Consider the following 24,251-nt stretch of genomic DNA (forward strand, 5'->3'; position numbering starts at 1 on the left):
TTATAAGTCTTGTCAAATACATAAAATAAAAGTTAAAAAAATATATGATATACACTACACAAATGAAAAAACATAATTATGAAGAAGCATCCACATCTAGTATTTCTGCACTTTTCAATTTAGAAAAAACAACAACATGTATACAGAGAAATTAGGTTTAACATTTGAAGCACATTTAAAGCATTGTAAGTCACATAGAGTAGAGCAGTGACATACAGAGGAGATTTATATGTACACAAATAAATTGAAGACAAAAAGTGCTGCTGCTTGAATCGCAACATCTAAGACATCAAAGGAATCATTCCTGGCTAAACACGCTGGAAAAGAGAAAGCTACACTCTAGCAAAGCCCTCGAACAACGTGCGATTATTCGCGAGAGCGAGGGTAGTTTACGCAAAGTAGCGGAAAATCTGTCCTGCTCCACTCTCGCTCTAAATGGGCGAGAGACCTTGACTCCCATTCATTTCCCCGCCCCGCTTATTTTGGTGATTTTCGAGCGAACCGTTTGGCGAATGTCTTAGAAGAGGGATAGCACACCATTCCCGACCGAGCCACACGTTTTGTATGTTTTGTGCGTGTACGACGAAAACTGCGGGAGGAGTAGCAGGACGAAATTTGATACGGAAGACGAATAAGAAGTCAAATAATAAGTACACAGAATAGTAATATATGACCAATGCATTGTATGCATAGGCACACATTTTAATGATAAAATGGAATGAAACTAATTAATTATACCAACGATAGATAAATAAATGACATTTCTGCTTTTAATTTCAGCGCTTGGTGCCAGTGACGTAACTTCCTCCAAAGCTTGGCTACTTCCTGTTTGGAGTCCGGGCAGAGGAAGAAGACGAAGAAGAAGAAGGAAGAGAGGAGCCTCCTCTCTCACATCAACACAAGGTGATGCTCGACAGATTCGTCGTCTGCGACACTCACACTTAACCAGGCCCCGCGGAGTATTTACACTGATCTTCAGTCTCTTAAGGAGCCGATAAATAAACTGCTACTCGGAGAGGTCGCTGTCCTCAGCAACAAGGTAAGAAACCGAAGCTAACGCGTTAGCTTGAAATGGCGCTAATGTGATGCGAAACCCAAAAGAACCAGAGATTTGGGGGTTTGTTAGATCACCTGACAGTCATTTAAACCACAGAGATGGTCAACAGTAGCTTGTTGATACTTATAACAATACCGATATTGGTTAATGTGGCGTCACAGTCTAAATTAACCTTAATATCAATCAATATCAATGTCCTCTAGTACGAGCACCAGGCTCACATCTGCTGTCATCAAGACTGATGCTAAACTGGTGCCTGTAGCCTCCTTTTGCTTTCATCCATCATGAGACACTACATTGGTGTCATATGATGTGTTTTCATTTTCTTCCTCCTCCCTGAGGCTCATCAGCTGCATCAGTAATAATCATTTCCTGACTAGATCCTTGTTTTGTGTGTCAGGAGATTATCATAGCAGTTTATTAAGCTGGATCAGCAGATACGCAGCACAACGCATCAGAATGAAACTATTAGAACACCTATTGTGATCATTTCCCGACAAATGTCAAACTCTGTGTTGCTGTGATTATTCCTCAGAGTCAAATGAACGGAGCAGCATTCCCTTCCCCCACGGCAGAGATGGCGGAGATGAACCGTATCCAGTATGAGCTGGACTACACAGAGGGGATCAGCCAGAGGATGCGCATCCCTGAGATGCTCAAAGTGGCCAATGAGGACCCTAATTTTGGATCCCAAGAGGTCCCCCGCAGCGTCTTAATGCAAGTCCCAGAGAGAATCGTGATTTCAGGTTGGTATACTATGATATCGGTATCAAATGATGTGTGGTTCAAAGTCCTTTTATTGCAAACAACTCATTGGTGCCTGTCCGCTGGCTGTAATCTAGCTGTTATTTGGCTTAGTCACAGCTTAGTCACACTGGCAGATACTAGATAACCCTCTACCAGTGGCTCAGGAGTTTGTCCATCCTGCTCTTAGAGGCACATGACACGCATAAGTATTATGAATCATATTTAAGACTTGAAATGAAACAAAGACGCTCTAAAGGCTGCTTTCCAATCAGCTGTATCAGTCTGTCAACTCCAGTTTACTCTTTTACTTCTACCTCCACCAGGAGACAGTAGTGATTCCCAGTACTCCAGACCTAGAGATCTTGACCTTATCCAGTCAACACCACTTGAAGCCCTTTCACTGAAGACACCACCCAGAGTCCTCACCCTCAATGACCGACCCCTGGACTTCATGGAAGAGGAGCAGCGGGGAGCTCTGGACAATGAGGAGTTGGTAGGTGATAAAACAACAAAGTATTTCTCTATTACTAAGAAACATAGCCTGATTAAACCAGTTGTCAATTTTGCATCTAGTTGCGGCCCCAAGGACGAGTGCGACGAGAACGCTCAGCCAGTGAGAACACACCCGTCCGTCAGAACAGTCAGCCGATGAAAAATGAATCAGCGTGAGTATTGGCCTGGACATAGCACCATTACACCTGCGCTAGCTCCCTCTTATCTCCTTCATGCATGCACCAGCATGCTGCTTCTTTCTTTTGGTTTTGTGCTCTGTCCCTTTTGTCTGTGTGACACAGCTGGTTGTTTGTTGTCACTAGTGTTGTAAGCTGCTTTGTTTTTCAGCAATTTTTCTGCTTTGAGTGTCAATGCAGCTGTTTTTGTCAATGACACTATTCCATTAGCTCATAATTTAAAAGTAGTCTCCTCACTTTTCATTTCATAGTATTCACATTTGTAATTGTTCTAAATAACTAAAATTTTCGGGCAAAAAGGGTCAATTTAGCTATTTAATGTATAAACACACAAGACCACACTTCCGTCTTAGAAATACTGGAGAACATGAAAAGAAACATTTTCAAGACAGAAGCTGTTCAGATGTCAATCACACCTGGAATAGTTTTGTTTATTTGAATGTTGTCCTACTCTTAGTCCTAGCTTTATTGTTTAGGTTGATATTTTAAAGATATCCGAGTGGGTCTTGGTTTTTGTCCTAATTAAGAATTATAGAATTCGGCTTTCCTTCAAACTTGACATTTTTAGCTGCAGATTTCAAATTTGTTTGTCGATGCCTTTAGTTCGTGTCCCCTCTTCCATTTCTGTTTTGTGTCCGCGTTGTATTTTATGTTAGTAAAGCTCTGTCAGTTGTGGGCAGGTTTGATCTCTTGCTGATGTTGCAACATTGATTTTAGTTCATTTCCCTCAGTTGCGATGTTTACAAAGTCAGTAAACAGTTTCTTAGGAAAGTTTCTTTTCCTTATTTCTCTTCCCCCCTCCTTCCCTCCCCTCTTTCCTCTATTATTCCTCTTTTTCTTCCCTGTTTCCTCTGAATTGGCTGCTCTTAATGGTGGGCACTGAGCAGTGCGGCCCCGTCCCCCCCAGCCACTATCCACCCTTGTCCCCCTCTCACCGTGACCGAGGAAGAGCACAACCTGTACAGCACTAGCGGCGTATTATCTTTCCTCCAGTCCACCACACGTCGGGCCTACCAGCAGGTCCTGGAGGTCTTGGATGAGAACCCTCGCAGGTGACCTCCCAATAATCCGGTCATATTTTACTTTAAAGGGGGGGTGTGGAATGGTCCTACCAGATATTAGAGGACAGTGCAGACTTTTATACGACAGACTCTTGAGCTCCCGATGTTTAGAGGGTTTCACGTGGTGTTTCTGTTATGTAGCTTGGCACTTAATCCTTTTACAAGTTTGGGAGTGTTTGTGTGAAAGCCTCAGGCATAATATGATCATTTTGAACAATTTCTAACTCTCAGTAACAATATTAATACAGCATCTATTATCACATGATCTGTAGATGTTTCCTCGTCACCAGCTTGTTTCAGTTTTGCCTGGACTTTTCGAACTCTTAAATTTAGATTCGTCATCAGAAATAACAAACAAAAAACTGGCCCATTTAACGCGAAATGGCACAGCCCACTTTTGCTTAAAGCTTTTAAAGTGCTCATGGGTCAGGATAAGTCAAAATAAATAAAACAGTGGAAAATAAACTAAGACAGTCTGTAGAACATAGGCGTTCATTTCCAAGCAAAAAGAACCTCAAAATGCTCACATACGCATTCCTCAGAGTTCTGCAGCTCAATGAACTTTTGACTGTTTGCCCTCCTGGGGCCTGGATAAGGTGAAAGCTGAAAGAAAACTCCTCACCATGTGTATTCACACCTTCTGGACAATTTCCATTATTAGCCTCTTATTTTGTAGGAGTTTGATTTCTTCAACTGGAAAGTGCTTTTAGAATTTTTGTAACCTTGAAAAGGATTACAAAACAAAAATTAGTCTGTTGATTTCCAGGATAACACAACGTTTGCATGAACGCGAAAGACGAGGCAGGTCGTTTCTTTGTGTGTGCAGCACTGTACCATGTGTGTTTCTCTACCTCTCTTATTTTTCCCTCTCCCAATCCTGTCTTTCCCGACCTTTTCAGCAAACCATCTCTGCGAGGGGGGTCAGCTTCAAGCTCCAACCCCCTGCATGAAACCAGGTAACCTCACCTGGCATCTTCAATCTGTTCCCTTCTCATCTGCCTCATCTTACACTCTCATTTCAAGATCAAACCCTGGTAGAAAAGCAGTCTATGAAAAATTTGTTGCGTGTGTTAATGTGCTTTTTAAGAAATACACTCTGCTGCGAATGGTTGAATCATGTTTATCTCAAATTCTTTTCCCAAGGCTTGCACTATCATCTTATGAAGCTTCACTGGACGCAGGGCCTGATGATATGACTGTGGTTGATGCAACAACACTTCGACGTCAGGTTAGTTCATTCGAAATTCATTATCTCTGTGTGTGGGAGCTAATCACAAAACCCATCTGAATGATTTCTTTATCCTGATTAATCCTTAGCTCATCAAGTTAAACCGGAGACTCCAGCATCTGGAAGAGGAGAACAAGGAGCGAGCAAAGCGAGAGATGATCCTGTACTCGGTCTCCGTAGCTTTCTGGCTCGTCAACACTTGGGTGTGGCTGCGACGTTAGAGCCGCTCTGTGTTTCTGCAATCACCTTGACAAGAGAACGTACATATCCTTATTCTATGTGTCAAACTTTAGCTGCCCGCTGCACTCCGGCCCTGTGCGTTGAAGACCTTGACGCGTGTTCAAGGCCTTGTTGGGCACAGGGCTGATATTTTTGATTTTTGTTTATTTAATACATGTACAGTTTTATTTTTTTACTCTTGGCTTGTTCTTGTCTTTTCTGTTTTCATGTGCTTTGTTTTTATTAGAGATCTTACTTCTCAATGCTAAGCATGACTTGTTGTAAATAGTTGTTCATGTCACTCAGAGCTTTGGAGAGGAGTGATCCAGAGCTACGGCGTAGTTTACCAAAATAGGGAAGTGGAGCTTCAATGTGGAGGTGTAAAATGTTGAATATATTTAATGCGAGTGAGAGTCGTACGTGACTTGAACCTTAAATAAAGCCATATACATGATGTGCCGTCCTGTTCTTTTATTGAAGCATGAGATGCACATAATTATGATTCTGCAACTATGTGTCTCTCTCAGATTCGCAGGTTGTTATCTGAAGTGTAACCTCTTTCTTTTATGTTTTCTGACCAAGTCTGACCAATGCATCCATTGGGCGATAATATTGGCTGATATGAGCCTTTCACGGGCTTATTGGTATCTGCTTTTAAGTTTGCTGTATGAAAACCTCTTTTGAACCAGAAAGGCACTCAGTAAGGCATACCTCAGCCACCACATTTATATTCACTTGATCCGGCTTTTTATTTGGATCTGCACCAAATTCTACACATTCATTAATATCAGTCCCTTGGAAATGCCCGATTTCTTTTCATCGTGATTCATTAATTATTCAAATCAAGGGAAAGGTTGACTAAACAAAAGATAAGAAAGTGCATTTATGTTTATTTGTTTTTACTTTGCATAACAAATATCTTTCTTAAGTTCTAAATATTTGGTTTTATTTTATTTTTATGCAATTGTTCATAATAAGTTTATGGTTAAATTACACATATATTATAAATATTTGATAACAATTTTGTTTTTCTTTAGACGCACTGACAACTGACAGGAAGTAATTTTAGCTAGTGTATATGTGTTCGTTCATAATCTAGTTATTACCATTTGTGTTGCCTTACTAAGTTATAATTTGCCCCTCCGAAGTAAAACAAAGGAAAACTGACCAAATTAAGTACATTTTATTCTGTTGTCACACAGTTTTACAGTGAGATTGTGTAGTTTCAAACTTGAAAGTATCAGTCGAGCTCCTCAATCAGGCAGCGTGGTGGAGAGGAGGCTTGGTTTGTCTCTGACTTCCCCACCAGCTCAAATATCGGTGGCTCAAGATCATCTTGATCCCCCGGATACCACAGTGATGAAGAATCTTCAGAGACTTCAGTGAATGTTGAACTTGCGTCTGGACTTATGGTGGTGATGCTCTCGCTCTGGTTTCCGCTCGGCTCATCCTCATCGCTGCCTCCTGATATGACCTCTATCATCGGTTTGAACAGCTGCTGTGAGGAGAACGTTGCAGTGAAGTCTGCATCGTCCACGTCCTCCAGATCGGGCAGGTCGTCGATGTGTAGTGAGCGATGCAGTGGGAGGAGGATGGTTTCTAGCTGCTCTTCATCCTGAAGCTCTGTAACCAACGGACCTGGCCCATGTGCTGGTGCTACTTCCTCTGCTTCAGGAGGAGCTGCCCTGACCAGAGGAGGCTGCTCCTTCTCTCCGTTCTCTCTCATGTTTGTCTGCTGGACTACATGTGACTGGTTTTGTTGTTGTTTGTGATCATCTGCTTTCTCTGTCTCCAGCACAATCTCTGCAGCAGCGTCTTGCTCTTGCTCTTCTTCCTCTTCTCTCAGCGGCTGCTTCATGTTTGATTTGTACTGATTATCTTTCTCTAGCTGCTCCCTTTCCAATCCTTCACTTGTCTGATCTGCCTCTTCATGCTCACTTTCTGGTTTGTGTGTGTGTGTTGCATGGCCCTGCAAGAACTCCTCGTGTGCATCCAGGCTGTCCTGCACGAAGGCCTGGACCTTCATTTGAGATGAAGTCCAAATCTGGGGGTCATTTTCCTCAGAAGGAGTGGTGGAAACCTCAGTCTCCCCTGAAATGAAACAAGACAGACACTTTTAATCATGTTAATCCACATTCACACTATATCTGGAAAATTTGAGATGATTGTTCACCATTCTCCTGCAGCTCTCGCAGCCGCCGCCTCTCCTGAGCTTTCTCCCGAATCACCGCTATGCCATCCAAGCTGTCCTGAATCTTCCTCCTCTCTCGTGTTTCCCATAGCTCCCTCTCTTTGCGCTCCCCGTCCAGCCCTCCCGCCACCCATGCCACTGCACATGCCCTGTCTTTAGGAAACACTGGACGATCGTCCAGGAAGGTGAGCTGCTTGAGGCGGATGATCACCATCTTCCTGTAGTTTGGGATTTTCCTCACCACCTCGTTCCCCATCAGATTCAACACTCGCAGCTCAGGCATGGCCTCGAGCACGTGGATGATCTCTGGGTCATTCAACAGGTTGTTAGACAGATCCAACACACTGATCGCCAAACACTGACTCAGGTGCTCCACGTCCAACACGGTCTCCAGCTTGTTGTGGGCGATCTGCAGAGTGGTGAGGCCTCGGAGGCCGGAGATGTTCTCTATTTTCTGGATGTAGTTGTTCGAGACGTTCAAGGTGCAGAGTTTCTTCAGGTTCTCAAGGTTCTCCAGTTTGAATAAGAGGTTCTGCTGAAGGAACAGGCAGCGCAGATCAGTCTGGGCGTCCAGGTTCTTGATGCGCCGGAGGCCGTTGCTCTCCAGCCAGAGACACTTGAGTCCTGTGTACTCCTCCAGGTTCTCGATGGTCGAGAAGCCTTTGAAATGCAGATACAGTGTGTCATTGAGGCGAGGTGTAGAGTAAAGTTTGTTCTGCTTGCAGTGATCCTTCAGGAACTTCTTAGTCATTTGCGGCCATGAATGTTTTGGTTCATTTTCCTTGTTCTCTTGACCTCCATCCTCCATCATGGCATCAACTCCTTTCTTAGAAGAAGTTAGTTCAGGATGTCCTCCCTCCGTTTGAGCTGCATCTTTATCTCCCGTCATTGTTTTTTTAATTCAGCAAAAGAAACTGAAGTAATCTCTACTTTGTATTAATGTCAGTTTGTAAGTTGTCTATAAGATAAACTCCACCGATCATCCGCTCGTGTAGCTAAAGTTTGTGTTTGTTTCCATGGTGACGCTAGGACCGGTACGTCTGACAGGCCGGATGTTGTTCCCTCGTTGCCCATCGGACACTTTTAGCCGTTACACTCCGCTGTCAGTGAACCTACATGGCGTCAGTGTTCGTACTGCGTCGTGGTGCGCTGACATTAGGGACTCACTGTCAGCGTGTGTGCAGAAACGTGTCGTTGACACAGGTCCGTTTTTTGTCGAGTCTGACCGATATATCGATCGGGCGATAATATTGGCTGATATGAGCCTTTTTATGCAGTTATTTATAATAAAGTTATGGTTAAATTAAATGTCTATATTATAAAGATTTGATAACAATTTTGTTTTTCTTTAGACGCACTGACAACTGACAGGAAGTAATTTTAGCTATTGTATATGTGTTCGTTCATAATAGATAATAGTTATTAACATTTGTTTTGCTTTACTGTGACGGTATAAAGCTATAATTGGCACCTCAGAAGTAAAACACAAGAAAACTGACCAGATTAAGTGCATTTTATTTTGTTGTCTCACAGTTTTACAGTGAAATTGTGTCATTTCAAACTTGAAAGCATCAGTCGACCTCCTCAATCAGGCAGCGTGGTGGAAAGGAGGCTTGGTTTGTCTCTGACTTCCCCACCAGCTCAAATATCAGTGGCTCGAGGGTATCTTGATCCCCCGGATACCACAGTGATGAAGAATCTTCAGAGACTTCAGTGAATGTTGAACTTGCGTCTGGACTTATGGTGGTGATGCTCTCGCTCTGGTTTCCGCTCGGCTCATCCTCATCACTGCCTCCTGATATGACCTCTATCATCGGTTTGAACAGCTGCTGTGAGGAGAACGTTGCAGTGAAGTCTGCATCGTCCACATCCTCCAGATCGGGCAGGTCGTCGATGTGTAGTGAGCGATGCAGTGGGAGGAGGATGGTTTCTAGCTGCTCTTCATCCTGAAGCTCTGTAACCAACGGACCTGGCCCATGTGCTGGTGCTACTTCCTCTGCTTCAGGAGGAGCTGCCCTGACCAGAGGAGGCTGCTCCTTCTCTCCGTTCTCTCTCATGTTTGCCTGCTGGATTACATGTGACTGGTTTTGTTGTTGTTTGTGATCATCTGCTTTCTGTGTCTCCAACACAATCTCTGCAGCAGCGTCTTGCTCTTGCTCTTCTTGCTCTTCTCTCAGCGGCTGCTTCATGTTTGATTTGTAATGATTATCTTTCTCTAGTTGCTTGCTTTCCAATCCTTCACTTGTCTGATCTGCCTCTTCATGCTCACTTTCTGGTTTGTGTGTGTGTGTTGCTTGGCCCTGCAAGAACTCCTCATGTGCATCCAGGCTGTCCTGCACAAAGGCCTGGATCTTCATTTGAGATGAAGTCCAAATCTGGGGGTCGTTTTCCTCAGAAGGAGTGGTGGAAACCTCAGTCTCCCCTGAAATGAAACAAGACAGACACTTTTAATCATGTTAATCCACATTCACACTATATCTGGAAAATTTGAGATGATTGTTCACCATTCTCCTGCAGCTCTCGCAGCCGCCGCCTCTCCTGAGCTTTCTCCCGAATCACCGCTATGCCATCCAAGCTGTCCTGAATCTTCCTCCTCTCTCGTGTTTCCCATAGCTCCCTCTCTTTGCGCTCCCCGTCCAGCCCTCCCGCCACCCATGCCACTGCACATGCCCTGTCTTTAGGAAACACTGGACGATCATCAAGGAAGGTGAGCTGCTTGAGGCGGACGATCACCATCTTCCTGTAGTTTGGGATTTTCCTCACCACCTCGTTCCCCATCAGATTCAACACTCGCAGCTCAGGCATGGCCTCGAGCACGTGGATGATCTCTGGGTCATTCAACAGGTTGTTAGACAGATCCAACACACTGATCGCCAAACACTGACTCAGGTGCTCCACGTCCAACACGGTCTCCAGCTTGTTGTGGGCGATCTGCAGAGTGGTGAGGCCTCGGAGGCCGGAGATGTTCTCTATTTTCTGGATGTAGTTGTTCGAGACGTTCAAGGTGCAGAGTTTCTTCAGGTTCTCAAGGTTCTCCAGTTTGAATAAGAGGTTCTGCTGAAGGAACAGGCAGCGCAGATCAGTCTGGGCGTCCAGGTTCTTGATGCGCCGGAGGCCGTTGCTCTCCAGCCAGAGACACTTGAGTCCTGTGTACTCCTCCAGGTTCTCGATGGTCGAGAAGCCTTTGAAATGCAGATACAGTGTGTCATTGAGGCGAGGTGTAGAGTAAAGTTTGTTCTGCTTGCAGTGATCCTTCAGGAACTTCTTAGTCATTTGCGGCCATGAATGTTTTGGTTCATTTTCCTTGTTCTCTTGACCTCCATCCTCCATCATGGCATCAACTCCTTTCTTAGAAGAAGTTAGTTCAGGATGTCCTCCCTCCGTTTGAGCTGCATCTTTATCTCCCGTCATTGTTTTTTTAATTCAGCAAAAGAAACTGAAGTAATCTCTACTTTGTATTAATGTCAGTTTGTAAGTTGTCTATAAGATAAACTCCACCGATCATCCGCTCGTGTAGCTAAAGTTTGTGTTTGTTTCCATGGTGACGCTAGGACCGGTACGTCTGACAGGCCGGATGTTGTTCCCTCGTTGCCCATCGGACACTTTTAGCCGTTACACTCCGCTGTCAGTGAACCTACATGGCGTCAGTGTTCGTACTGCGTCGTGGTGCGCTGACATTAGGGACTCACTGTCAGCGTGTGTGCAGAAACGTGTCGTTGACACAGGTCCGTTTTTTGTCGAGTCTGACCGATATATCGATCGGGCGATAATATTGGCTGATATGAGCCTTTTTATGCAGTTATTTATAATAAAGTTATGGTTAAATTAAATGTCTATATTATAAAGATTTGATAACAATTTTGTTTTTCTTTAGACGCACTGACAACTGACAGGAAGTAATTTTAGCTATTGTATATGTGTTCGTTCATAATAGATAATAGTTATTAACATTTGTTTTGCTTTACTGTGACGGTATAAAGCTATAATTGGCACCTCAGAAGTAAAACACAAGAAAACTGACCAGATTAAGTGCATTTTATTTTGTTGTCTCACAGTTTTACAGTGAAATTGTGTCATTTCAAACTTGAAAGCATCAGTCGACCTCCTCAATCAGGCAGCGTGGTGGAAAGGAGGCTTGGTTTGTCTCTGACTTCCCCACCAGCTCAAATATCAGTGGCTCGAGGGCATCTTGATCCCCCGGATACCACAGTGATGAAGAATCTTCAGAGACTTCAGTGAATGTTGAACTTGCGTCTGGACTTATGGTGGTGATGCTCTCGCTCTGGTTTCCGCTCGGCTCATCCTCATCGCTGCCTCCTGATATGACCTCTATCATTGGTTTGAACAGCTGCTGTGAGGAGAACGTTGCAGTGAAGTCTGCATCGTCCACATCCTCCAGATCGGGCAGGTCGTCGATGTGTAGTGAGCGATGCAGTGGGAGGAGGATGGTTTCTAGCTGCTCTTCATCCTGAAGCTCTGTAACCAACGGACCTGGCCCATGTGCTGGTGCTACTTCCTCTGCTTCAGGAGGAGCTGCCCTGACCAGAGGAGGCTGCTCCTTCTCTCCGTTCTCTCTCATGTTTGTCTGCTGGACTACATGTGACTGGTTTTGTTGCTGTTTGTGATCATCTGCTTTCTCTGTCTCCAGCACAATCTCTGCAGCACCGTCTTGCTCTTGCTCTTCTCTCTTCTCTCAGCGGCTGCTTCATGTTTGATTTGTACTGATTATCTATCTCTAGTTGCTCGCTTTCCAATCCTTCACTTGTCTGATCTGCCTCTTCATGCTCACTTTCTGGTTTGTGTGTGTGTGTTGCTTGGCCCTGCAAGAACTCCTCATGTGCATCCAGGCTGTCCTGCACGAAGGCCTGGATCTTCATTTGAGATGAAGTCCAAATCTGTGGGTCGTTTTCCTCAGAAGGAGCAGTGGAAACCTCAGTCTCCCCTGAAATGAAACAAGACAGACACTTTTAATCATCTTAATCCACATTCACACTATTTCTGGAAAATTTGAGATGATTGTTCACCATTCTCCTGCAGCTTTCGCAGCCGCTGCCTCTCCTGAGCTTTCTCCCGAATCACCGCTATGCCATCCAAGCTGTCCTGAATCTTCCTCCTCTCTCGTGTTTCCCATAGCTCCCTCTCTTTGCGCTCCCCGTCCAGCCCTCCCGCCACCCATGCCACTGCACATGCCCTGTCCTTGGGAAACACTGGACGATCATCAAGGAAGGTGAGCTGCTTGAGGCGGATGATCATAATCTTCCTGTAGTTTGGGATTTTCCTCACCACCTCGTTCCCCATCAGATTCAACACTCGCAGCTCAGGCATGGCCTCGAGCACGTGGATGATCTCTGGGTCATTCAACAGGTTGTGAGACAGATCCAACACACTGATCGCCAAACACTGACTCAGGTGCTCCACGTCCAACACAGTCTCCAGCTTGTTGTGGGCGATGTGCAGGGTGGTGAGGCCTCGGAGGCCGGAGATGTTCTCTATTTTCTGGATGTAGTTGTTGGAGACGTTCAAGGTGCAGAGTTTCTTCAGGGTCTCAAGGTTCTCCAGTTTGAATAAGAGGTTCTGCTGAAGGAACAGGCAGCGCAGATCAGTCTGGGCGTCCAGGTTCTTGATGCGCTGGAGGCCGTTGCTCTCCAGCCAGAGACACTTGAGTCCTGTGTACTCCTCCAGGTTCTCGATGGTCGAGAAGCCTTTGAAATGCAGATACAGTGTGTCATTGAGGCGAGGTGTAGAGTAAAGTTTGTTCTGCTTGCAGTGATCCTTCAGGAACTTCTTAGTCATCCGCGGCCATGACAGTATTTGTTCACTTTCCTTGTTCTCTTGACCTCCATCCTCCATCATGGCATCAGCTCCTTTATTAGCAAAAGTTAGTTCAGGATTTCCCCCCTCCATTTGAGCTGCCTCTTTCAGTAAGAGCAAGCTCAAATCGTTGCAGCAGAAGATTGTAGAGGCACTTCCGGTGTCAACAGAAACCGCCACTGATATGTAAAGGCGGCTGCCGTTGTTGCCACACTGTTTGGAGGCAGTTGCCTTTGTTGCCAAACTGTTTTCGAGGCTGCTGCCTTTGATGTCACACTGCTTCAAGGCAGCTGCGCTCAACCACAGTGTTTACTTTCTAATTGCATATAAACCATTTACAGTTTTACTATCATAAGTTGACTTTGGCCCAAATGATTTCCTTATGATGGGATCTTTTAGGCATTCTCCAAGGACTCGTATACACTAAAATCCATAAGAACATTTGAAATAGACTTATTGTTACTCCTTCAATTTCTAAATATTTTTTATGGGTTATGAACTTATATGGTGTAAAAGCATCAGTGCATATACTAGACAAATGACTAACGAAGCTGTGCAAAACAAACAGCTACTGACCTACTACTTTTTAACCAAGTTTTATTCTCATGTCTTCAGTATTTATATGAATTGAGTTAACTGACAATGACTCCATGGACAGCAATATTGATCCAGGCTGGCTTATCCTATTCAAATAAAGTGCAATGTACTGATATTGAATCAAACTGTTATTTATACTTTCCTGCCTAACCAGTAATTTCAAGTACAACTTGAAAAACAAAAATAATGTTTTGCTTTTGATGACTGACAGACATTCAAAATGTGAAAATAATCGCCTTTTATTTTTTTATGTTTGAGTCTTTTGTACAAATGGAGATCAAAGTAACAAAATTAAAGTACTAAATTATAGCATTGTCTATTGTAATGACATATTGTGTCAGTGATGGTAAATGTTAATAATGGAACCTTATAAAGGGCCACAGAGCTGCAACAACAGACACAAACAGCAGGTTTTACATGTGTCACTGATAGCAAAGGTATTGTAGTAAGGACTGGGTTAAAGTGACTTTAATATTAAAAAATCTTTGAAGTTCACAAGGCACGGACATTATTTGGCTAATGATACATTAATAACAGCTTCTCACAATCATCATTTCAGACAGAGCAGTAAAGTCACAGCAAATTTGAGTCTTTTTATGTAACTCATTGAAAAGAAAGCAGTGTTCCAGTTTCAGTCATTAAGTATCATGTTCCACTGAACAAGACTACATAAATATACATATGGAAATACCAGTACAGATGCTAAAGCAGTGAAGTGTCCACTTGTCACATGTTGCACATTGTTGTAGTGCAAATTAATAATGGTGTCCCTCAAAAGTTTTTGACATGTAATTTAGCCTACACATATCCAATAGTAATATCACTTAATTTTTAAATGCAATTCAAAAAACACAATTACTAATCAATATGAGGACACACACAATACTTAAGAGGAAAAAAGAACATCTTTACCTTGTTCTCCTTGATCTTTAGGGAAACCCAGTGTGGGTAGCCAAAGCGGTCGTCTATATTATGTGCTGACTAGTCAACTTCTTTTTCCATGGAGACTGGATTTCTTTAACTTTGAACAAAATATTATTATGTTATTTGTTACCTGTGTCACTGTGAGGAGTCTGAAGTGTGACACAGGCTGCACATCTTTTAAATGATCAGTAGACAAAAATAAAAGAATTAACATGGCATGGATCCATAAAATGCTTAATACATTTTATTATTCAAATTTTTTCTGAAGAAAACCAATATATCTGGATATTTAGAACAGAAAATATTTATTTTTGAATTCGGCTGTATTAAAATACAGTACATACGAGCACAGAAAGTAGAAAGGAATAAAACAGATGTGAAGGGATGACACCATAACTGTACGCAGCGTCTCAACCGTCCATGGCCCGGAACAATAACAAGTAAGTAAACGTTCACAAACTAGTCCAGATCTTCCTGAATACGTCACAAACAGCTGTGGCAACTGAGAGCTGCCTCAAATTGCGGCAACTGCCTCTACAAATCAGTGGCAGTTTCTGTTGCCACCGGAAGTGGCTGCCGATGCCACGATTTGAGTTTGCTGTCTCTCGGATTTCCTCGCTCCATTTGAGCTGCGTCTTTATCTCCCGTCGTTGTTTTTAAATTCTTCAGAAGAAACTGAAGTAATCTCTACTTTGTATTAATGTCAGTTTGTAAGTTGTCTATAAGATAAACTTCACCGATCATCCGCTCGTGTAGCTAACGTTTATGTTAGTTTCCATGGTGACGCTAGGACCGGTACGTCTGACAGGCCGGATGTTGTTCCTCGTTGCCCATCGGACCGTTAGAGCCGTTGCACTCCGCCGTCAGGGAACAGACATGGCGTCAGGGTTCATACTGAGTCGTGGTGCGCTGACATTAGGGACTCACTGTCAGCGTGTGTGCAGAAACGTGTCGTTGACACAGGTCCGAGAGAAGAAGCGATGGATGAAGGCCCACACGTATCTCATGGCGAAGAAGCTGAAGCTGGAGGGGCCGCCGCCACCGAAGCCACGGTAACAATAACCGGAGAGTTCACCAGAGAGCGTTTCAAGGCCATTCATGGATTTATCATGTGTCAGGTTGTTTGTGTATAGGATCGATCTGCACAACATTATAGTTGCATTACACACGTTTTCTCCGCAGACTTGTTCAGCAGCACGTGAGTTATTACTGCGTCCACTGCTTTTATAGTGAAGCCAGGGGCGTAGTTAGCAATCATGGCGCCTTCACTCATGGGGAGGAAAAACCTGGGTCCCCCCCTCTACCCCTCAATTTTTTATTGAAGAGCTTTGCATCGATAACATTTCAGTCATAACATTTTTTCTTTTCCTTATTTCTTAAAATATATATATATATAAATCATTGAGACCTGTCCAATATGTGTTGACCAATAAAAATGGCCAGTATGAGCCTTTTACAGATATATTGGTATCAGCATTCGTGTTTGGCTGTATGCACTGATATGAAAACCTTTATTTGAGTCTAAACAAGAGACGGCAACTGCAGCCGCAGATTTGTCTGTGGCACCATTTGAGCCCACCCCTGCTGGGATCATGGCACCTTTAGATAGGTGGGGGGGGGGGAATTCGGGTCCCCCCTCTAGCCTGCAGTTTTGTCTTGAAGAGTTTTGAGTTGATTATCCTCGAAACACTTTATTTTGTTTTTGTTTCTTTATTTGATTATTTATATATTTACTTTTCCCAAAAATGTGAAGAGTTAAGTTCTATATATTGGGTTGTATTTGTGTTTTAGTTTTTATGATATGATTAAACTGTAAAATATCAAACCTTCTTTGTAAGGGCTTGATGATGGCGTCATAGGAAACATTAAACCAACTTTTTAAATATTTACATATTGGACACTTTTTGCAGAAGAAGACCGTTGACTCCATGTCTGACTTTCTTTCAGCTCCCAACAGCCTCTGTGGGATTACCATGCCGAGGTTCAGGCTTTCAGCACCCGCCTCCATGAGAACTTCTCCCCGGAACTACTGAAGACGGCATTCGTCAACCCATGTTACTTGCAGGCGGAGCAAGAGAGGAGACGGGGGTTGGGTGTGGACTCAGACACCATCGCTTTGGTTCTGAAAGATAACATTCAGCTGAGTGCAAAGGGGGTGAGCTTCACCCAGAGCCTTCTGACAGACTGGTGCAGGGCCAGCTTCCCGAGCCTGCCGAGCGAGGGGGTGGAGAGCATCGTCGGGCACCTCACCAGTTCAGCGGTTGTGACCTATGTCGCTAGAAATCTCGGCATTGAAGAGTTAACCATGAGCGCAGAATTCCCTGTTCCTGATGACGTGCTCCATTCGACGTTCATGGCCGTGATCGGTGCACTACAGGAGAGCAGTGGAGCCGAGCGAGCAGGATTCTTCCTCAGGGTAAGAAGCGTGGTGTACAGTATCACAAACACTCCACAGTAAAAACATTTGTCTTCTTTAACTCGCTCACCTTTTACCTTCTGTCCACTCTGTAGGATTTCATGGTGACTCAGCTGATAGGAAAGGACCTGTTTGATATGTGGAGAGTGGTTGACCCGATGGGACTATTGGTGGAGGAGCTTACAAAGAGGAATGTAGCTTTGCCAGAGCCTCGCCTCATCAGGTCGGCTGGAGCCAGCACTGTCCTGCCACTGTACTTTGTCGGCTTGTACAGGTATGTATGCTGCTGTGGAGGCCGTTACCCAAAGTATATTAGTAAATACAGTTTTTAAATAAAACATGTTGGTAATTAGTGCTGGCGTGTGTTAAAAATCAAGTTACATTACAAGTTGCGCTTTTGAGGTTTATTATCTGCCGATGTTACTGATTTTGTTCGTTTCTGCTCACCTGTGTATTCAGCGATAAGAAGCTTCTGGCTCAGGGTCCAGGAGAGACGCTTGTAGCAGCAGAAGAGGAAGCAGCTCGCGTGGCCCTCCGAAAACTCTACGGCTACAACGAGAACCGCAGACCCTTTGACTTCTCGCCTCAGCAGCAGCAGCATCAGCAGCCGTTAATTGAGTCTGTCAGCAGCAATTAATAAAGTCACAACTGTTGCGGGAAATCATTTAAAAGGATAAAGTCAAGCAGAAAATGTGGCTTGAATCTACTAAAGAAATCCTTTAAGATGCAGTATGTCTTGTTTGAGGAATCCAAACTCCTTTTGTGGATTCTGAGGAAGAAACAAAGGAAACAAGGTTCGCATCTAACTTGGTGAACATCAGTCCAACGGCGCACCACAATGATTCTGTCGGTTATTTAAACGTCAGTTCCTCCAGACAGAAAAACAAATGTCCAAAAAGGTGTGACTATGCTGTATGATCCAAATGAACTGCACAGTAATCTGAGCATTCTTGAATACATTGTACAACATAATCAAAACTTTACTCCACCGCCCTGTTTAGTAACCTATTGGTTCAGCTGTCCGTCACATAAAAAAGTCCTGATATCTGGTTGCCCTTGTAAATAATACAATTGCCATGGGTTTATTTGGTATTCTGTTATAATATGTTGCTCAATAAAAAGTATGCGTACATCAAAACCAATTGTGTATGTTTGGGTTGATTGTTTATATGCATCATTATAAGTTGTGTTATATTATTTAAAATCATAATTATGCTCTTACAGGGCAGTGAATGTGTGAACATACTGCAGATATCTACACATGTTTTAAGCAGAAGTCATCTGTTTAAATTTCCACTAACCTTAAAACACTTATTAGGGCCCGAGCACCTCCGGTGGGAGGCCCTATTGTATTTCGAAGGATTTGTATTTCCCTTTTGGGGGTTTTTCAGGGCCTAGACATGCTCAAATTGTTACCAAAGTTTGCAGAATTCAAAAGCCAAAAAGTAATTGTATGCTGGAGTAATTTGAAGTGGGCGTGGAAAATGGCTCAACAAGCGTATCTAAGGAAAAGCCCCTCCAGTTAGCTTTCACCGATCTTCACAAAAATCGTAGCGGGTGTATCATGACAAGACAAACAAAAATGGTCAGAGTGCAATTGGAAGAAAAACAGCAGAAGCCATGTTTTGACTTTAGTGGCCATATTGGCCATTTTCACATTTTACTTTGGCGAACGTAAGCCAGGGCTTTCATCAGATCAACTTCATATTGAGATGAGTGTCATTTAAACAAGATGGAGACAAAACTAACTCAGATGATTTTCATCACGGTGTGACCGTGGCGTGGCGTCAAAGTTTGATTACACGCCATTAAAACATGAGGTTCTGTATCTCTGACATATTTGTTCCAATTGAGTTCCAAACTAGACATGTAAGACAAGAGTCCCAGCCTGATAACATCTACTGAAATCTTGACTTGGAAATCACAGGCGCCACCTGCTGGCTACAGGAAGTGACATGTTTTGCTGATGAACTGCTCCTGGCTGCTTTACAATATACAGCTCAAAAGAAGCTCAGTCAAGTCATTGGATCATGGTCAGTGTGACATTTCCTCAAACCGTGTAAACATTGAGGGTGCGGCGAGTTCATCCTTCGCCAAGGAAACGATGTTGTCATAACTCCAGTGTGCATTGTCCTATCACCGCCAAACTGATGTCTCTCATGATCGAGACCAAGCCTGAACAGCTCTATGTGTCAATATTTCCTCAGTGTCATAGCGCCACCTACTGATTCGCCATGAAACAGAATTACTTTGTAAATCCACTCTGCATTATCAACCGGCTCGAACTACTGACCTATGATCACACTCTGACCTGAACACATCCATATATTAATATTAGTTCAAGTCATATGATTACACCGTTACTTTGTAACTTTTCGTTGCACCGTTACTTTATGCTTTTAGTTGCACAGTTACTTTGTAACTTTTCGTTGCCACCGTTACTTTGTTACTTTTAGTTACTTTTTGTGACTTTCGTACTTTTAGTTACTTTTCGTTACTTCGTTCCTTTTCGTTACTTTTGGTACTTTTCGTTACTTTCGTACTTTTAGTTACTTTCGGTACTTTTAGTTACTTTCGTACTTTGTTACTTTCGTACTTTTAGTTACTTTTTAGTTACTTTCGTACTTTTAGTTACTTTTTATTACTTTTGTACTTTTAGTTACTTTTTAGTTACTTTCGTACTTTTTAGTTACTTTCGTACTTTTAGTTACTTTTTAGTTACTTTTGTACTTTTAGTTACTTTTTAGTTACTTTTGTACTTTTAGTTACTTTTTAGTTACTTTCGTACTTTTAGTTACTTTTTAGTTACTTTTGTAGTTTTAGTTACTTTTGTAGTTTTAGTTACTTTTGTAGTTTTAGTTACTTTTTAGTTACTTTTGTTTTATGGCATCAGCTGACTAAGACCAAACTTAAAGGAAAAAATGAACATTCGAAGATACATCAGTGGGATAAGAAATACCCAAAATTATGATCTTTGAGAAAAAAGAATTTTAACGTTTAATTTGACCTTTTAGTTTGGCCCATGTCCCATCCACTAACGAGGAAGACAGTGTTTATCCCCTATTCTGCTGCTAGCCACCAGATGGCGGTTGAGATAATTTGGCTTCACTCTTGGAAGCAGTCATGTCAATCCATGTTTATTACAGTCTGTACTTGAGGCACAGTGGAGTTCAGCATCATTGGTAAGTTAAAGCTGGAGCTGTCTGGTTTATTCTGTGTTTCAGGAGAGAAGTGGCTGGGACACTGTGCCTCACAAGTCTGCTGCCAAGCTGTGAGGATGGAAACTGTCTTCAAACATGTGCTCGAAGATTCTTGAATTCTATCTGTCTTTGATGCCTTTAAACTTAAAAATTCACATTTTGTAAGCGGTGCCTTTTTAAACCAATCAGCAGATTTCCAATAACCAATAAATAGTGTAGATGATGCCTTACACCATTGTGCTGTAATATGTGACAGTTAAAGGGTGACTTCTCCTGGTGTTCTTCACGCTGTGACCCTTCAGAAGTGACTCCTAATCGTGAATGGGTTGTGTGGCTGAACACACACAGAAACTCCCCATGGAGCATGAATGTTTGTATGTATTTGGTTTTCAAGCATCTGCAGCCAGCCCTGGTCACTGTTATTTATTTTGCCCAGAGGTGACGGATCCGTCTGGTCGTCAAAGTCGACCTCGGGGAGCACATATAAGTTTTAATGGCAAAGATTGGCACAGTTGCACATTTTTGTTTATTCTCAACACTATTAACACACAAGGATTTCTTATTATTTTATATTATATATTATAAATGGTTAACAATGCAGTGTAGACTTAAAATATGTGTTATGTGTACAAATTATGTCTTTAAAGGAGAATTTAAAATTGTTGACAAATATGAGCACTTAAAATAGCTTTACAAGCGGCATCATAGCTTGACATAAACCATTTATCAATTTTTTTCTTATAAAAGGATAAATATGGTGAATAGAATTAAACTAGTGGGGCCCAGGTGCACCGTGACAGTGGGAGGCCCTATTGAAGTGGAATTATTAGGGCCCGAGCACCGGCGGGTGGAGGCCCTATTGAAGGTAATAAGGATTATTCTTTTTTATTTTACTTTTTTTTTTTTCAGGCAAATGAATTGGCTTTTGAGGGCTTTAACGTATCAATCGTTACCAAAGTTTGCAAAAAAATTAGAAAGTGTGAAAATTTAAGTATTCTGGAGTAATTTTAAATTTGACGTTGTTACTTTTGTTTGTCCACGTTTTTACCCCTCTATTTTGAATGTAATAGTTTTAATAGATTAAAGTAGGCTTACCTTATGCTGCCACCAAATCAATCAATCAATCAATCAAATTGTATTTGTATAGCTTATATTCACAAATCACAATTTGTCAAAACTTTAACATGGTGGCGGCATCCTCTGCCCTTAACCCAGATAGCAGTCATAAACACCTCTTGACTCCATAAATAACTATGATGTTTCTCAACCATTGGGTTCAGACCCTCCAGGGTCACATGGTCAATCTGAGGGTCTGTGATATGAGACATTGAAACATATTTTCTGTGTTTACCAAATGGGAAGTATGAGGAGATGGTGTTAATTGGTAAATTTCAAGATATCTGATGTGTTACATTTAGGATCAAAATACTGTTTGTGTTTAGTGAAATGCAGTTTTGCATTGTGTTGTAGTGTTTTTCCATGTTGCTCTTTATTTTCATGTTGAAAAGCCAACTCACAGTGTGTGCTTGTCACCTGGAGTCAGAGCTTTCACTGTGGGCTCAAGTGTTTTGTGGTAAGATTGATTAAAGAAATGCTTTATTAGTTGAATGGCAGATCTCTGTAAATGGCTATTTCAGTTGATCAGTTGAGTCGTCCTTGGCTTTGGCCCCAGCTGTTAAAAAAGGGACGAGGCGATTCATTGCATTTCAATTACTGCTTCGAAACATTTATGAAACAAAGTAGTCAACATAAACAATGCTTTTATTTCCAGCGGGGAATATCTTCAACTCACTCTCCTTCCCCTCCTCCTTCTCCTCCTTCTCCTTCTTCTTTCTCTCCATTTGCTCTTTCTTTTCCTGCTTATTCTTCTCTTTCTTCTCCCTCTTCTTCAGTTCTTTGCTCTCCTTCTTCTCCTTCTCTCTCTCCCGGTGCTCTTTCTTTCCTGCTTCTTCTTCTCTTTCTTCTCCTTTTTCTCCTTTTTGACCTTCACCTTGTCGGAGTCGGTCTCAAGGTGAGTTCCTGAAAAGACAGAGACAACATAAGTGTCAACACTTTCTTCCTCCAAAGTCTAAACATGAAACAAACTTACAATCCATATAATTCAAATCTAAAATGAGTCATGATTTAACGTACCTGAAGCTCAATGTTCTTCAGTATCAGGGCCTCATGCTCCTTTGCAACTCGTTCTCAGCAGCCAGCTTCTTCAGTGCAGTGTTTTCTTTGTGAGCTGAGTTTCTGCAGTCAGCGCCTCTCTAGATCACCTTTCACTGCAGCCAGAGCAGCGTTTTCTGCAGCCACAGCAGTGTTTTCGGCAGCCTGCTTCTTGAGAGCTGTATTCTCTTTGTGGGAGCTGAGTTTTCACCAGTCAGCTGCCTCTCTGAATCACCTTTCACTGCAGCCAGAGGCAGGCGTTTCTGCAGCCACAGCAGTGTTTTGGCAACCTGCTTCTTGAGAGCTGCATTCTCTTTGGCCAGAGCTGAGTTTTCCATGATCAGCTGCCTCTCTAGAGCACCTTTCACTGCCCAGCCAGGCAGGCGTTTTCTGCAGCCACAGCAGTGTTTTCGGCAGCCTGCTTCTTGAGAACTGTATTCTCTTTGGCCAGAGCTGAGTTCATGATCAGCTGCCTCTCTAGATCTGCCTTTCACTGCAGCCAGAGCAGGCGTTTTCTGCAACCACAGTGTTTTCAGCAGCCTGCTTCTTGAGGCTGCATTCTCTTTGGCCCAGAGCTGAGTTTTCACAGTCAGCTGCCTCTCTAGATCACTTTTCACTGCATCTTTTTTTCAGAGATGATGTGCTCCATCTTCTGTCAAGAAAGCTCCATCGCCTTGACCTGGATTGCACTTGTGGCTCAGCTCCCTTTTCACCCTCTCGATCTGATCGTTTCTGGGACGAGAACTCAATTTGTAGATGTACTTTTCTTTGTCCTTCAACACCAGCCTTCAACTCCTTGAGCTCGTCCTCCAACTCTGTCTGCATAGGCTCTTCCAGAGTCAAAGGCCTGCCTGTTTGGCGGAATCAATCTAGTCCTGCATGGCCTGTTTGTCCCTCTTCCACCTAGCATCATTTGTGGACATCGCCACTTCAGTGCCGCATTTTCCTAGCTAGCTCCATTCCCTCAAATTCCATTTGTGATCTCCATGTGGAGGAACTCAATCGTTTTTGTGGAGATTCCACATGATGTACAACGGACTGAAAGACACAAACATACATATAACAGGTAAATACACAGTCCCATCATAAGTTTGGATACAGAAAAAAGACAAGAGGTCTTTCATCTTCATCTCTAATGATCCACACTGCTGAATGTAACTTTAACAGTTACATCACTTTTCATCAATTCAGACGATTTCTCATCCATCCATTCATTATCTCTCTTAAAACATTGATCATCACATGAAATTATTTACGAGTTATTTTAAATGCAGTTTCTGCATTTCTCTTAAAGCCTGATATCCTCAACACTAAAGTGAAAGTGAATTATCCTAAACAGAAGCTGCATAATATCCACAGAGACTCATTTCATGAAGTATTGTAACACACAGACCGCAACTGTCAGTTCAGACTGGATATCAGGTGACTGATGTAACGGAGTTTATTGGTCACAGACAAAACATGAAATAATGAAATAAAATGTAAGGTAGATCTGAATATGTGTAACACTAAAGTGTCTCCCTGATTAAGAAAATCTTACCGTTTCTTAAGTTGTGTCCCTTCTTCATCTTGGCTGAACACAGGTACAGAATTAAGTGTTGTCGAGAAAAATGATCCGTTGTCTTCTAATAGTCTTGATGTTTCTTGGAGCTGTTGTCTTCTCCCTGTCTTGGACTGGTAGCACTGTTGAATATGAAGGGTCAGGTTGGAGCTGTTATCCTGTCGCCGTCTCAAACTCAACTGACAAATTTCTCCTCCAGAGTTCAATAAATAGGGTTTCATAGGTGACATCAAAGGAACAGTTGGCTATAATACAGGCCCTCATGCCTGTGTTCAATAGGGCCTCCCACTGTCTCCTACTGTTCGGTGCTCGGGCCCTAACTAGAAATAAGGCATGAGGGTTTCAAACGTGACATCAAAGGAACAGTTGGCTACATAAAAACAACATTGAATAAAATAT

General features: G+C 42.8%; 4 protein-coding genes and 1 pseudogene across 7 annotated transcripts; 2 read left to right on the forward strand and 3 right to left on the reverse strand.

The window, feature by feature from the left end:
• The first annotated feature begins 803 nt into the window (after positions 1–803).
• mffa (mitochondrial fission factor a) lies at positions 804–5,455 on the forward strand. Of its 4 annotated transcripts, none has more exons than XM_035155255.2 (8): positions 804–903; positions 1,593–1,803; positions 2,128–2,297; positions 2,378–2,469; positions 3,381–3,545; positions 4,454–4,510; positions 4,698–4,782; positions 4,872–5,455. In XM_035155255.2, exons 2-8 carry the CDS (start codon positions 1,599–1,601, stop codon positions 5,001–5,003), a joined length of 906 nt encoding a protein of 301 aa, XP_035011146.1. In that variant the 5' UTR covers positions 804–903; positions 1,593–1,598; the 3' UTR covers positions 5,004–5,455. The 4 variants fall into 4 exon arrangements, with proteins under 4 accessions (XP_035011146.1, XP_035011145.1, XP_035011147.1 ...); XM_035155254.2 differs by having other exon boundaries at positions 816–1,039; XM_035155256.2 differs by lacking the exon at positions 3,381–3,545 and having other exon boundaries at positions 817–1,039.
• Positions 5,456–6,168: 713 nt separating this feature from the next.
• Positions 6,169–8,232, reverse strand: LOC118106357 (dynein axonemal assembly factor 1-like). The gene is made up of 2 exons (XM_035154820.2): positions 7,175–8,232; positions 6,169–7,092 (listed from the first exon to the last, which is right to left on the reverse strand). Exons 1-2 carry the CDS (start codon positions 8,079–8,081, stop codon positions 6,242–6,244), a joined length of 1,758 nt encoding a protein of 585 aa, XP_035010711.2. The 5' UTR covers positions 8,082–8,232; the 3' UTR covers positions 6,169–6,241.
• Positions 8,233–8,763: 531 nt separating this feature from the next.
• On the reverse strand, positions 8,764–10,754 carry LOC118106326 (dynein axonemal assembly factor 1-like). The gene is made up of 2 exons (XM_035154765.2): positions 9,697–10,754; positions 8,764–9,614 (listed from the first exon to the last, which is right to left on the reverse strand). Exons 1-2 carry the CDS (start codon positions 10,601–10,603, stop codon positions 8,764–8,766), a joined length of 1,758 nt encoding a protein of 585 aa, XP_035010656.2. The 5' UTR covers positions 10,604–10,754.
• A 531-nt stretch (positions 10,755–11,285) lies between these two features.
• On the reverse strand, positions 11,286–13,143 carry LOC118106327 (annotated as a pseudogene).
• A 2,206-nt stretch (positions 13,144–15,349) lies between these two features.
• mrpl44 (mitochondrial ribosomal protein L44) lies at positions 15,350–18,078 on the forward strand. The gene is made up of 4 exons (XM_035155299.2): positions 15,350–15,576; positions 16,472–16,940; positions 17,036–17,214; positions 17,400–18,078. The coding sequence occupies exons 1-4, from the start codon at positions 15,401–15,403 to the stop codon at positions 17,575–17,577; spliced, it is 1,002 nt and encodes a 333-aa protein (XP_035011190.1). The 5' UTR covers positions 15,350–15,400; the 3' UTR covers positions 17,578–18,078.
• The last annotated feature ends 6,173 nt before the right edge of the window (positions 18,079–24,251 follow it).

Source organism: Hippoglossus stenolepis, chromosome 4 (genome assembly GCF_022539355.2).
Source record: "Hippoglossus stenolepis isolate QCI-W04-F060 chromosome 4, HSTE1.2, whole genome shotgun sequence".
In the NCBI taxonomy this organism is placed as follows: domain Eukaryota; kingdom Metazoa; phylum Chordata; class Actinopteri; order Pleuronectiformes; family Pleuronectidae; genus Hippoglossus; species Hippoglossus stenolepis.